Here is a 12,865-nt window from a genome sequence, read left to right as displayed (position 1 = left end):
ATGCTGCAGTCTCCCCATTGTCTAGCAGGGTCCAGATGTCTTCGGCGGCAGCAATGAGGGCGGTCTTGGTGCTGTGGTTGCTGCGGAACCCTGACTGGGAAGTGTCCAGGATTCTGTTCTCTTCGAGATATTGGGTTAGCTGTCTGTTAGCGATTTTCTCGATGACCTAGCCGGGAAGGGGAGCAGAGAGATGGGTCAGAAGTTCTTGAAGTCTCTTGGGTCTGCCTTGGGCTTTTTGAGTAGGGCGTTGATCTTGGCGTGTTTCCAGCTCTCTGGGAAGGTCGCGGTCTCAAGGGAGAGATTGATGACGTTGCGTAGGTGGGGTGCAATGGAGCTGCTTGCTTTGTTGAAGACATGGTGCGGGAATGGGTCTGACGGAGAGCCGGAGTGGATTGTGCTCATGGTCTTGATGGTGTCATCGATGCTCACTATGGGCCAGGCTACTAAGGGGGTGTGGTTGATGGTGTGCGGAGGGTCTGTTGTGTGGCTGTCTGTTGGGGCTCTCTGGGTGTTGAAGCTGTCGTGGATGTCTGCTATCTTGCGGTGGAAGAAGGTGGTGATGGAGTCGCACAGAACTTGCGACGGCTGGATGTCGTTGGTATTGGAGCTGGGGTTAGAGAGTTCCTTCACGATGTTGAAGAGCTCCTTGCTGTCGTGTGCGTTGTTGTCGAGGCGGTCTTTGAAGGAGGTCTTCTTGACAGCCCTGATGAGGTGGTGGTGGTTGCGGACGGCACCCTTGTGTGCTGCGTGGCTGTCCGGAGTTTGTTCACTGTGCCATTTCTTCTCTAGTTTACGGCAAGCTTGCTTGGAATCTAGGAGATCTGCTGTGAACCAGCTGGCCCTCTTGCTGGTGTCTCTGTGGGGGGGGGTTTCTTCAGTTGGGCGAGAGTGTTGGCGCAGTCTTCGATCCAGCGTCTGAAGTTGTGGGCAGCGACGTTGGTGTTGGACGGTTCGGTGGGTGGGCTGAGAGCGAGGTTTGCATGTAGTTGGTCTTCGGTGATTTTGCTCCAGCGGCGGCGGGGGATCTGTTAGGTGCGGTGGTGTGTGGGAGTTTCTTGAAGGTGAAGTGGATGCAGCGGTGGTCGTTCCAGAGGAGTTCGGTGGTGTGGCTGACGGAAACGTGCGTGCTTGAGGAGAAGACGGGGTTGTGCATGTGTGGGTTGGCATTGTGACGAGTTGTCTCAGTCCAAGGTTGGTGAGGTTATCGATCAGGGTTGTGGAGTTGTTGTCGTTGTTGTTCTCAAGGTGAAAGTTCAGGTCTCCAAGGAGGATGTAGTCTGTGGAGGTCAGGGCATGTGTGCTGATGAAGTCGGCGATGTAGTCGCTGAACTGGGGGCATCATCCGGGGGGTCTGTAGATGAGGGTGCTTCTGAGGGTGGAGTTGAGGTCTGTGTGGGTCTGGAAAGGCATGTGTTCGGCGGAGCTCAGGGCGTCGTCTGTGCTAGTCGAGACCCTGTTGCTATTCTTGTGGACGATGGCGATTCCTCCTCCGGCTCCGTTGGTGCGGTCTCTGCGGGTGATCTTGTAGACGTCTGGGATGGCTATGGCGATGTCGGGTGCGAAGGAGTTGTTCAACCAGATCTCTGTCAGGAATGCGGCGTCCGGGGAGGTTGTGTTGAGCAGGTCCCAGAGCTCGACGGCATGTTTGCGTGCGGAGCGGGTGTTCAGTAGTATGCAACGGAGATGGTTGAGGTCTTTCTTGGCGGATGGTTCGTCGGCTCTGTGGCTGGTGTAGCTGCAGTTCCGGCAGGTGAAAGGACCGTGTGTGCATTTAGGGGCAGCCTTGAAGCAGTTGTGGGTCCGTCCGGTGTTGAGAGCTTGCAGAGTGCTGGCGTCATAGTGGCAGCGGTCGACATGGCGGGTGCCGGGGCCAGAGGTGCTAGCGCTGGGCGCGGTCCAGGGGCGGACGGGCGCAGCTGTGCGCCAGCGGCGCGACCGCGCAGCGGCCGGCATGTATGGGGAGGTGGGAGTGAGGGGTAGCTGGGAGGTGGGGGCAGCGAATGGGCAGTCAGGGGTGGGGAGCCGCAGTTGACGCAGCGGCGGGGCGGTGAGGGGCGACAAAGAAAACAGAAGGCAAAGGGCACAATAATTGAGGGGTAAACAAGTGGCACAGAGGGCAGAAAGGTCACAAAAAGGGAAAAGGTGACAGAAAACGGGGGAAACGAGTGGCACAGAAGGCAAAAGATCATAAGCAAAGGGCAGAAAGGTCACAAAAAACTGGGGGGAAATGAGTGGCACGGAAGGCAGAAAGGTCACAGAAATGCAGGGGCAGCTAAGCAACAGAAGGCAAAAACGGGCCGAGAGACACGGGGGGTGCGAGAGGAGCAGAAGGAAAAACCGGGCAAAGAGACACAGGGGCAGCGAGGGGAACAGAAGGGAAACTGGGCAGAGAGACACGGGGGCAGCGAGGGGAACAGAGGGAGAGAATGGGCACAGACCACGTACAGGCAGCGGGGGAGAAGACAACAGCAGTCACAGACACAACAATGAAAATTCAGTCACTACAACGGGAGCAATGAAAGAAAATACAGGCAATACAATGGAGGATGAGCAAACCTACGGCCTACCACTGGCCACCAGGGATGAGGTTGTAGCCTGCGGGTGGAGGAGGGCCTCAAACTTCCTTAGCAGCGGCAGCTGGGGTAGGGACACACAGGCGGTGCTGTGCGGAGGGGGCGCGACCTACCGGGAAGGGTCAAGGGTCGCTCTCCTCACCGCGCAGCAGCCGGCCTATATGTGGAAGTGGAAGGGAGGAGAAGCTGGGAGGCGGGAGGTGGGGGCAGCGAATGGGCAGTTAGGGGGGCCGGGCCGCAGGGGATGCAGCGGCGAGGGTCGACGAAGGAAATAGAGGGCAAAAGAGCACAACAATTGAGGGGGAAACAAGTGGCACAGAAGGCAGAAAGGTCACAAGAAGGGCAAAAGATCACAAATATACAGGGGGAAACGAGTGACACAGAGGCACAAAGGTCCCAAGAAAGGGCAGCAAGGTCAGAAAAAACATGGGGAAACGAGTGGCACAGAGGCACAAAAGTCACAAGAAAGGGCAGAAAAGGTCACAAAAAATGGGGGGAAACGAGTGGCACAGAGGCACAAAGGTCCCAAGAAAGGGCAGAAAGGCCACAAAAAATGGGGGGAAACGAGTGGAGCAGATGGCAGAAAGGTCCCAATAAAGGGCAGAAAGGTCACAAAAAACGGGGGGAAACTAGTGGCACAGAGGCACAAAGGTCCCAAGAAAGGGCAGAAAGGTCACAAAAAACGGGGAAAAAGAGTGGCACAGAGGGCAGAAAGGTCCCAAGAAAGGGTAGAAAGGTCACATAAAAACGGGGGGAATAGAGTGGCACAGAGGCACAAAGGTCACAGGAAAGGGCAGAAAGGTCACAAAAAACATCCGGAAACGAGTGGCACAGAGGGCAGAAAGGTCCCAAGAAAGGGCAGAAAGGCCACAAAAAACGGGGGGAAACGAGTGGCACAGAGGCGCAAAGGTCACAGGAAAGGGCAGAAAGGGCAGAAAAAATGGGGGGAAAAGAGTGGCACAGAGGGCAGAAAGGTCCCAAGAAACGGCAGAAAGGTCACAAAAAACAGGGGAAACGAGTGGCACAGAGGCACAAAAGTCACAGGAAACGGCAGAAAGGTCACAAAAAACAGGGGAAACGAGTGGCACAGAGGCACAAAAGTCCCAAGAAAGGGCAGAAGGGCCACAAAAAACGGGGGAAACGAGTGGCACAGAGGCACAAAGGTCACAGGAAAGGGCAGAAAGGGCAGAAAAAATGGGGGGAAAAGAGTGGCACAGAGGGCAGAAAGGTCCAAAGAAACGGCAGAAAGGTCACAAAAACGGGAAACAAGTGGCACACAGGCACAAAAGTCACAGGAAAGGGCAGAAAGTTTTGAAAAAACGGGGGGAAACGAGTGGCACAGAGGGCAGAAAGGGCAGAAAGGTCACAAAAATGGGGGGAAACGAGTTTCACAGAGGCACAAAGGTCACAAGAAAGGGCAAAAAGGTCAGAAAAAAAGGGGGGGAACGAGTGGCACAGAGGGCAGAAAGGTCACAAAAAATGGAGGGAAACAAGTGGCACGGAAGGCAAAAGGTAACAAGAAAAGGGCAGAAAGGTAACAAAAAACGGGGTAACGAGTGGCACAGAAGGCAGAAAGGTCACATAAATGCAGTGGCAGATAAGCAACAGAAGGCAAAAACGGGCAGAGAGACACGGGGGCTGCGAGGGGAGCAGAAGAAAAACCGGGCAAAGAGACACGAGGGGAACAGAGGGAGTGAACGGGCACAGACCACGTACAGGCAGCGGGGAAGACAGACAACAGCAGTCACAGACACAACAATGAAAATGCGATCACTACAACGGGAGCAATGAAAGAAATTACAGGCAATACAATGGAGGATGAGCAAACCTACGGCCTACCACTGGCCACCAGGGATGAGGTGCAGGTGGTAGCCTTGGCATGGAGGAGGGCCTCGAACTTCCTCAGCAGCGGCAGCTGGGGCAGGGGCACACAGGCGGTGCTGTGCGGAGGGGGAGCGACCTACCTGGAAGGGTCAATCCACTGTGAACTACAGTTCAAAATTCAACTACTTCACTGCCCTTCCTGTCATTTTGACCCTGCTTTGCTCCCTCAGAGAACAGTTATACTGCTTAGGGTCCGGATGTTTTTCATTTTACCTCAGCAGTGGATACACCCTGTTTTGCAACACCATTGCCTGTTGTTGCTTCTGTGAGTTCTTCAACATCTGTGCTTTGGGTGATCCCTCTACATGGCAACCAGAAGGCCTGTGTTTGGAATTTTCCCTCATAGTCACTCATGCTTGACACTATTTGCATTATTTCAAAGATAGACAGGTAAGAACTAAGGGATGGTATACCCACACATGTAGGGTGACAAAAACTAGACTGGTAGAGGCAGTCAAATCTAAATCTCAAATCAAGACCAGAGAGGCTAGAAAGGTTTACTCTAGGACCCTCCAAATTGCGAAGAAGGACTGGGATGAAAAATTCTGGGAGGATCTATTGGCCGCCAGTAAAAGCAAGGACGCAAGAGGGTTTTGGAATCTGGTAGGTGCCCGCAACAGACCCGATGACACTCTGAGGACATGTAACATCCCTCCCTAGAACTGGTCGAAACACTTTGGGTCCCTTTATGCTCCTGTAGAAGGCCCCTTAAATAACCCAGCCCCCGCCCCCGTCTTGTTAGGGGAAGTCACTTTTGATCTGTTTACAGGTAGGGAGGTAGAGGAGGTTATAAAGTGGGTGGCACCACGGAAAGCAGCAGGACCGGATGGGCTTCCGGGTGACCTCCTGCGTGCATATCCATCTGACTGGGGCATAGTAATCGCTGCCCTCCTAAACGACATCTTGAAGGGTGGCCCTGTACCGGATTCATGGAGAGGGGCGGTGGTTGTCCCCATTTATAAAAAGGGTTGTAGAAATAGCCCAGGGAACTATAGGCCAATAAGCCTGATCAATTCCACGCAAAAGGTGGCAGGAAAGGTAATTTTGGGAAGGATCCTCAACTGGATGGAGGAAAATAGAGTGCTATCTGACTTCCAGGCTGGGTTCCGCTCAAGAAAGGGGGGGGACCATTGAGCAGGTCTTCAGATTAGCACTCCTAAATTGGAAAATCGTGGAACTAGGCTTGGGCAGTCTTTACCTGGCCTTCATTGACCTGAAGACTGCCTTTGACCTGGTCCCTAGGGAGGAACTTTGGAGGGTGCTTCAGGGATTGGGGCTGCCCCCATACATTCTATCCCTACTTATTAAACTCCACACCAGTAATTATGCCCAGGTCCGATGGGGGAATAATGGGGAATTAACGGACAGGATACCGGTCTGTAGGGGAGTCAGACAGGGTTGCGTGCTAGCTCCTGCACTCTTTTCGTTGTACGTTAATGGTGTGGTTGAGCATCTCCAGCAAGAACCAGCGGACGCATCCTGTCTGGGGGGAGTAAAGATCCCTACTCTGCTGTTCGCAGATGATACTTTTCTTATTTCAAAAACTCCCCAGGGCCTACAGAAGCTATTGACTCGCTTCCAGGACTTTTGTGTATCCAGAGGTCTGGTTATCAATGTGGACAAAACCAAATATTTGATTTTGCACCCCCCAAGGAAATTAGGAAGCCCCCCTGTTTTGAACACCGTCCCCTTGGAGAAAGTCTCCGAATTTGACTACCTAGGGCTTCGCATAACGGACAACATGAACTGGTCCGCCCATATTGATAAAATGGTATGTAACCACAAAAAGGTAGGAGGTGCTCTGCTTAGGGAATTTCGAGCATCACCGAGGCAAGTGGTGAGTCCTGCAATTGAGATCTATAAGGCCAGAGGCATAACATCAGCTTTGTATGGGGCAGAGTTGTGGGGCCACTGCAACCTGGAGTCCCTATCTAAGGCTGAAAATACATTTTTGAAAGATCTCCTAGGCCTTCCCTCGAGTACCCCGACAATCCCTGTGCTCCTGGACATTGGCTGTAAGAGTATCAAAGACCAGGCTCGCCTTCGACCACAGTTTCTTTGGTCCCGCATATGGAGGGTCCCGGAGCTAAAGTCCTATGCCGACGGCCTGACAGAGGTAATGAACATGGGAGGTTGGGCCAAGATCAAGTGGCTGAAGGACACTAAAAATCTTTTGGGGGAGTTGGGCCTGGGGGACTGCTGGTCTTCAAAATCTGCTCCACCAAAGGCGGTCCTCAAAAAACTTTATTGGGACTGGGTCTCTGGCAAACTCATCAGGAACCAACACCATTGTAATCTGACCACATCATTTTTGGAATAAAAGGATGTGGCTGTTTTTGAACCCTTCCTGGACTTAATCACCTTGCCAGCCGATAGGGCCCTGTATTTTAAACTCAGGGTAGGCACGCTTCCGATCGGGCCTTTGTATCAAAATGGAATGGTGCTCATCGATCCCCCTTCTCTGCCTTTTGTCTATCTAGGCCAGAAACGCTAGCACATATATTTTTTGAGTGCCCGGACTATACTAAACCTAGGAGGCATTGGCTTAAACCTCTTTTTAAACGCCTGGGAACACGTAGGCACTTGGTAGCACTACGTATCTTATTGACTGATACCGCCCCTTTAATAGTCTGTGGTGTTTCTAAATTTTTAAAACATTCATGGTTGATTCGCTGCAAGAAACTATCAGTTTCAATTTAATCCACTTTTAGTTATTTTATTGGGTCATTCCCATTTTTATCTGTCTTAGTACTTAAATGTTGACATGCATATTACTGTTTTAAAAATGTGTTACTTGTATGTATGCTTTCAAGATATCTTGCATATCGAATAAAATCTTTCAACCATAAAACCATTATTTCTAGCACTATTTGTCCCATTGAAGTTTATGCTGGCTCGAGGAAAAAAGTGTGTGCTCGATGACAGTCTTCACTCAGTCAGTGAAAATTAAGGAAAAGTATTTCTATAGCTTGTGGGTAGGTAGTGTTTATTTGGAATCTCTTGCACAATGTGTTATCTGCTAGACCAACACGGTAGAGTAATTGTATCTTGCTGCATGTGTTAAGACACAACCATGTGAAAGGAATATCTACAATACAAGCCCCATTAAATTTTTCTTAGTCATACTATATAAACCAGGCCCTACATGGCAGATGCACACTGTGTTGACATTAGGACAGGCAGCGCCATCCTTATCATTGCACATATCCCTCCAAACTTTACTTTACTTCAACAGAAATAAGAAACAACACATACCTAAAGGTGTATGATGCTCCAAGCAGTTTTCATAAATATTTGTACATTTTGAGTAACCAGTCTGTAAGAATAAAACATTTAAATATGTCACAGATTATGTCAGTGAATTACATTCAAGAGCATGAAACAATACCCTTATAACTTATATTTTTTGGATGTGATGGAGATGGAATTATTTATAGCATAATGCTGTATTCATATCCTTAGATATATAATATTTCAAGAGAATTTTTCAGTGTAATAACTAGAAATCGTTATCTGGTTATGTTAAGGGCCTCAGTAGAGCAAGGACATTTAAAGAGCATCATCGGAATATTGACGTCTCTGCCATCATCTAGGTATGGCCAGCCCATGTGCTCAACCACCAATGTTTCCTACCTGGCCATTCATCCAGCCACAGTCCTCATGAATGAATCCACCTGTTTTTTTTTTCAATGAAATTCACAAATTCGGGAGAATGGTGCTTATTAGCTAAATCAAAAAGGTGGCCAGATGCTCTTGATTTGTTTGCCATTTGCGAGTTTATTGTCCCCCAAATTATTTCTCTCATTTTTTTAATTGAGCATTTTTCCCCCGTCTTGCTACCCGTCTTCACCCTTTTTGCCCTACAACTGGTCAACATAACTCTTGAGTTTAGGCAAATTTGTGAATTCCAAGCTAATTGGAACACAAATATATCAAGCCCTTCATCAGCCAGTCAAATGTCAATGTTTGACCGAATTTACAAGTTTTTCCGCTTGTGAAATGAATGCCCAAGATATCTCTAAATTGTTCGATGATCACCAGACACCTTTTGCAAACACTACTACTTATGTATACCAAAACTACAAACAGAACGGTATATGAGTGAAGTTCTACCTTCATGCCAAGTCTGGTGTAAATCCTCTCAATGGGTCAGGTTGTAGCAGGAAATAAAATTTCCAAAGGGAGCTGAAGCAATCATCTTCTCGCATTCCCAAAACCTTTTCCTCTTTTATGGACCTGCACAGATCTTGCCACCCCGAATTTAGCTATGTAATTGCCGAATTGTGTGCAGATTAGTCCTATGGCATTGAAGCTCTAAGCAAATCAAAACATGCATTTGCAATGGAATGTGCAGCTGAATTATATCTACATTTCCATTACCAAATCTGTATTTTTACTTATATTACACACTGCCGTTAGCCAGCATCAGCGGCCTGTGCTGGTAAGCGTGGTGGGGCAGGGCGGGGAGCGATTTCGACAGACAACCACAACGGAAAATGAAATAAAGAATGAATTTTTCCTCGTGGTCGTCTGTCGAAATCCCCCCCAAACGGCCGCACTGCTCTAACCTACATGGGCTGCGGCTGACAGCCAGTGTCTAGTTATGGTTAGGTCAGCACTTCCATTGTGGGCTTGAAAATATTAAACAATTAGAGCTATTTTTACAGTGGAAAGGTGCTTGATATGCCTACGGCTTTAACAATGTTGGATGAATTTGCACCAAATTTGGGAGATACTTAGCATAGTTAGCTTACTTATGGTATTTCTAGATTTATGAAGATTCATCAAGGTGGCGCAGTTAAAAGGGGCATCAAAAATGTGTTCATTTGCCAATGACTGAGGCATCATTGGATGAATCACAAGTGGTTTTGCAGACATTTAGCATATTTCATTTTATGTGGGGTCTGTCGAGTCTTTTACAGATCCACCCAGGGCATAATTAAAATGTTGTTCAAAAAACAGTTTCTTGTGCTAATGACTTTATAGTGGTTTAATGAACTTGCATCAAATTTGGCAGGCTGCCAACATGTTAAACCCAGTGAAAGAATCTCAGGTTCCATGCAGATCTGACAATGGAAGGATCAAAATTAAAGTGAAATCAAAAACGATTTGATTTTCTAATACATTTTTCACAATTTTACGGATCTGCACACCACTCGGCAATCATTTACCATGTTTAGCTTACTCTTGATATTTTGAATTCATGTAAATATGTTCAAGTGGAACGATTGATGAGGGGAGTAAAAAAAGCACAATTTGTGATTTCAACTCACTTAAAAATCAATGCCGAAATAACACAAAATGAAATTACACAAAATTTGACATAAAATCAAAACTTTACTAGAAAGTGCCTTGCGCGGGCGTTTCTTGCAGCAGGCGAGGATGGCAGCACACTGAGGGCACTCCGCTAACCGTTGCCAAATAACCCCCGTTTTTTGATCCATCACAATCCATTCAGGAGGACGCATCGATTCGAGGTACGCCAATACCAGTGAAGAGAAGGTGAAGTGAGAGGACGGCCCGAATGCCGTGGAGAAACGCAAAACCGCCGGGAAACGAAACACGGAGGCCGCGCTTGAGAACTCAACATGGCCCCGGCCGCGCCCTTCAACTTAGCGAAGTGCGCACTGCGCACTGGCCACTGGCCTGCAGAGATCCTGTACGGAGGAGGTGCGGGGCTTCCCTGTCGAGACCCCGGGAGGCGCAGCTGTAAGTGAAGTGTCGCCTGCCTCATAATAAGGCTAGAGCCGGCAGAGCGTAAAGCAGGGCAGAATCCCGTAGACTCCGATTCAGTGGAGGGGGAGCACAAATTGAGCCCGGTGCTGCAAGGCCTAGCAGAGGTAAGAAGACCACTGCGTGTGGAAATAGTGCAGCAAATGGCACAGCGGTGCAGAGGGAGGCACTCAGGGCAGACATTGGCTCTTCTCCCCCTCCCACCACCCTCTCACATCCGAGGACCAGATAATCAGGGCAGGAGGGAAAGCCAAAGGCCCAGAGAAATAACCTATGAAGATTATTGCCCCTCATGGGGGCCAGATCAACATTAAGCCCCACATGAGGCAGCCACAGACAGAGGCAACCCCCCCTGCAAGCCAGAGATCGAGGTAGCAGCAAGTAAGAACCTTCTAAACGCTCCCACCCACGTCCTGGGGAGAACATAATGACCTGATGTTTTAAAAGGCGCATGGAAGGAGGCAAAGCCCCCCTAATATGACAGGCCCATTTAACAAAATATAGTGTGCTGTTTCCTTCGAGCCACCCCACCCCATCACTGGCGGTAGACACCTGTTGTTCAAACACAGGGGTGAAACGAGTCTGGCTACGGAAGTGCGTTGATACTCCTGCCCTGGTTGCGGACAAAGCTGCATCCCACCTGTAAAGATTGGCAGGAGTGCTGTGCGTAAGAAGACATAGCGACATTGGCCAGAACACTGGAAATAGATTACAGAGGCGCGGTGAGAGCAATGACTTCAAAGAATTTGCATAGCTACTCTGTGGGGGGGGAACTCCGAAACAATGGTCCGCACCAAGGGCATAGGACCGGGGCAAGTCAACCACATTGACAAATATACTTTTGCCGTGGGTTGAGAGGGGGGCAACAGATACAGCGATGACATCGTCCAATGAAGAAGAGCAAATGCCGGACCCTTCCCTAAAAGAAATCCTGAAAGCAATTAAAGATCTTCGGGCATGCTGGAGCCGAAACTTGACTCGGTGACAGAAGAAGTCAACATACAGCGGGTAGACTTTCGAAAACTTGCGGACAAAATGTCAACTGCAGAAGCCAACCTCAGAGGCCTGTAGTCCAAAACAAATCACCTGGAAGAAAAAGTAATGGAGTTGACGAAGCAACAAACCAAAATAATGGCGCGGCTGGAGGATCAAGAAGGCAGAGCTCACCGCATTAACATTCAAGTGGTGTGGGTTCTGATAGGAGCGACCCTTGACCCTTGACCCCACCAGGTAGGTCGCTCCCCCACCGCCTGTGCCTCCCTGCCCCAGCTGCCGCTGCTGAGTAAGTTCGGGCCCTCCACCACCCGCAGGCTGCCACCTGCGCCTCATCCCTGGTGGCCAGTAGTAGGCCATAGGTAGGTTTTTTCATCCTCCGCTTTATTGCTTTTATTTTATTGCCTGTTTTTTCATTGTTGTTTCTGTGGCTGCTGTTGTCTGTCTTCCCGGCTGCCTGTACGTGGTCCGTGCCCCTTTTTCTTTCCTCTGTTCCCCTCGCTGTCCCCGTGCTCTCTCTGCTCGGACTTTCCTTCTGTACCCCTCGCTGACCCGTGTCTCTGCCCGGTTTTCCCTTCTGTTCCCCTCGCTGCCCTCGTGCCTCTCTGCTCGTTCTGCCCTCTGCTCCACTCGTTTTTCCCTCGTTTTTGTGCCTTTCTGCCCTCTCTTCCACTCGTTTTTCCCTTGTTTTTTGTGCCTTTCTGCCCTCTGTTTTCACCTCGTTTTTTGTGCCTTTCTGCCCTCTGTTCCACTTGTTTTTCCCTCGTTTTTTGTGCCCTTCTGCCCTCTGTTCCACTCGATTTTTGTGCCCTTCTGTCCTCTGTGCCACTCGTTTTTCCCTAAATTTTTGTGCCTTTCTGCCCTTTGTTCCACTCGTTTTCCCCTAGTTTTTTGCGCCTTTCTGCCCTCTGTTACACTCGTTTTTCCCTCGTTTTTTGCACCTTTCTGCCCTCTGTTCCACTCGTTTTCCCCTCGTTTTTTGTGACTTTCTGCCTCTGTTCCACTCTTTTTTCCCTTGTTTTTTGTGGCCTTCTGCCCTCTGTTCCACTTGTTTTTTTGTGCCTTTCTGCCCTCTGTGCCACTCGTTTTACCCTCGATTTTTGTGCTCCTTTTCCGTCTGTTACCTTTGTTGTCCCTCGCCGCTGCGTCCCCTGGGGCCCCGCACCCCTGACTGCCCACTGCCCATTCGCTGCCCCCGCCTCCCAGCTGCTCCTCCCTCCCACCTCCCCATATATGCCAGCCGCTGCACGGCCGCGCCCCTGGCACGCAGAAGGCGGCCCTAAGGCGAGCCTGTCTGCGCCCGTCCGCTCCTGGACTGCGCCCAGCGCCAGAACCCCTGGCACCCGCACCTGCCACGATGACTGCCGCCACTACGACGCCAGCACTCTGCACGCTCTCAACTCCGGACGCAGCCACACCTGCTTCAAGGACGCCCCGAAACGTACACACGACCCCTTCACCTGCCGGAACTGCAGCTACACCAGGCTCAGAGCCGACAAGCCACCTACCAAGAAAGACCCCCAACCACCTCCGATGCATACTACTGAACACCCGCTCCGCATGCAAGCATGCCGTCGAGCTCTGGGACCCGCTCGACACAACATCCCCAGACGTCGCCTTCCTGACAGAGACCTGGTTTAACGACTCCTCCGCACCCGACATTGCCATAGCCATCCCATACG

General features: G+C 50.2%; 1 protein-coding gene across 1 annotated transcript in view; it reads right to left on the bottom strand.

Moving 5' to 3' along the window:
- The window catches only part of SHC4 (SHC adaptor protein 4), a 349,519-nt gene that overhangs the window by 32,823 nt on the left and 303,831 nt on the right, over positions 1–12,865 (bottom strand). Inside the window, exon 9 of the mRNA XM_086958275.1 lies at positions 7,713–7,773. Coding sequence (XP_086814401.1) covers positions 7,713–7,773 — 61 coding nt within the window. The remainder of the gene's footprint in view (positions 1–7,712; positions 7,774–12,865) is intronic.

Source organism: Lissotriton vulgaris, chromosome 2_1 (assembly GCF_964263255.1).
Source record: "Lissotriton vulgaris chromosome 2_1, aLisVul1.2, whole genome shotgun sequence".
Taxonomy (NCBI): Eukaryota; Metazoa; Chordata; class Amphibia; order Caudata; family Salamandridae; genus Lissotriton; species Lissotriton vulgaris.
This window is presented reverse-complemented; position numbering and strand designations above follow the sequence as displayed.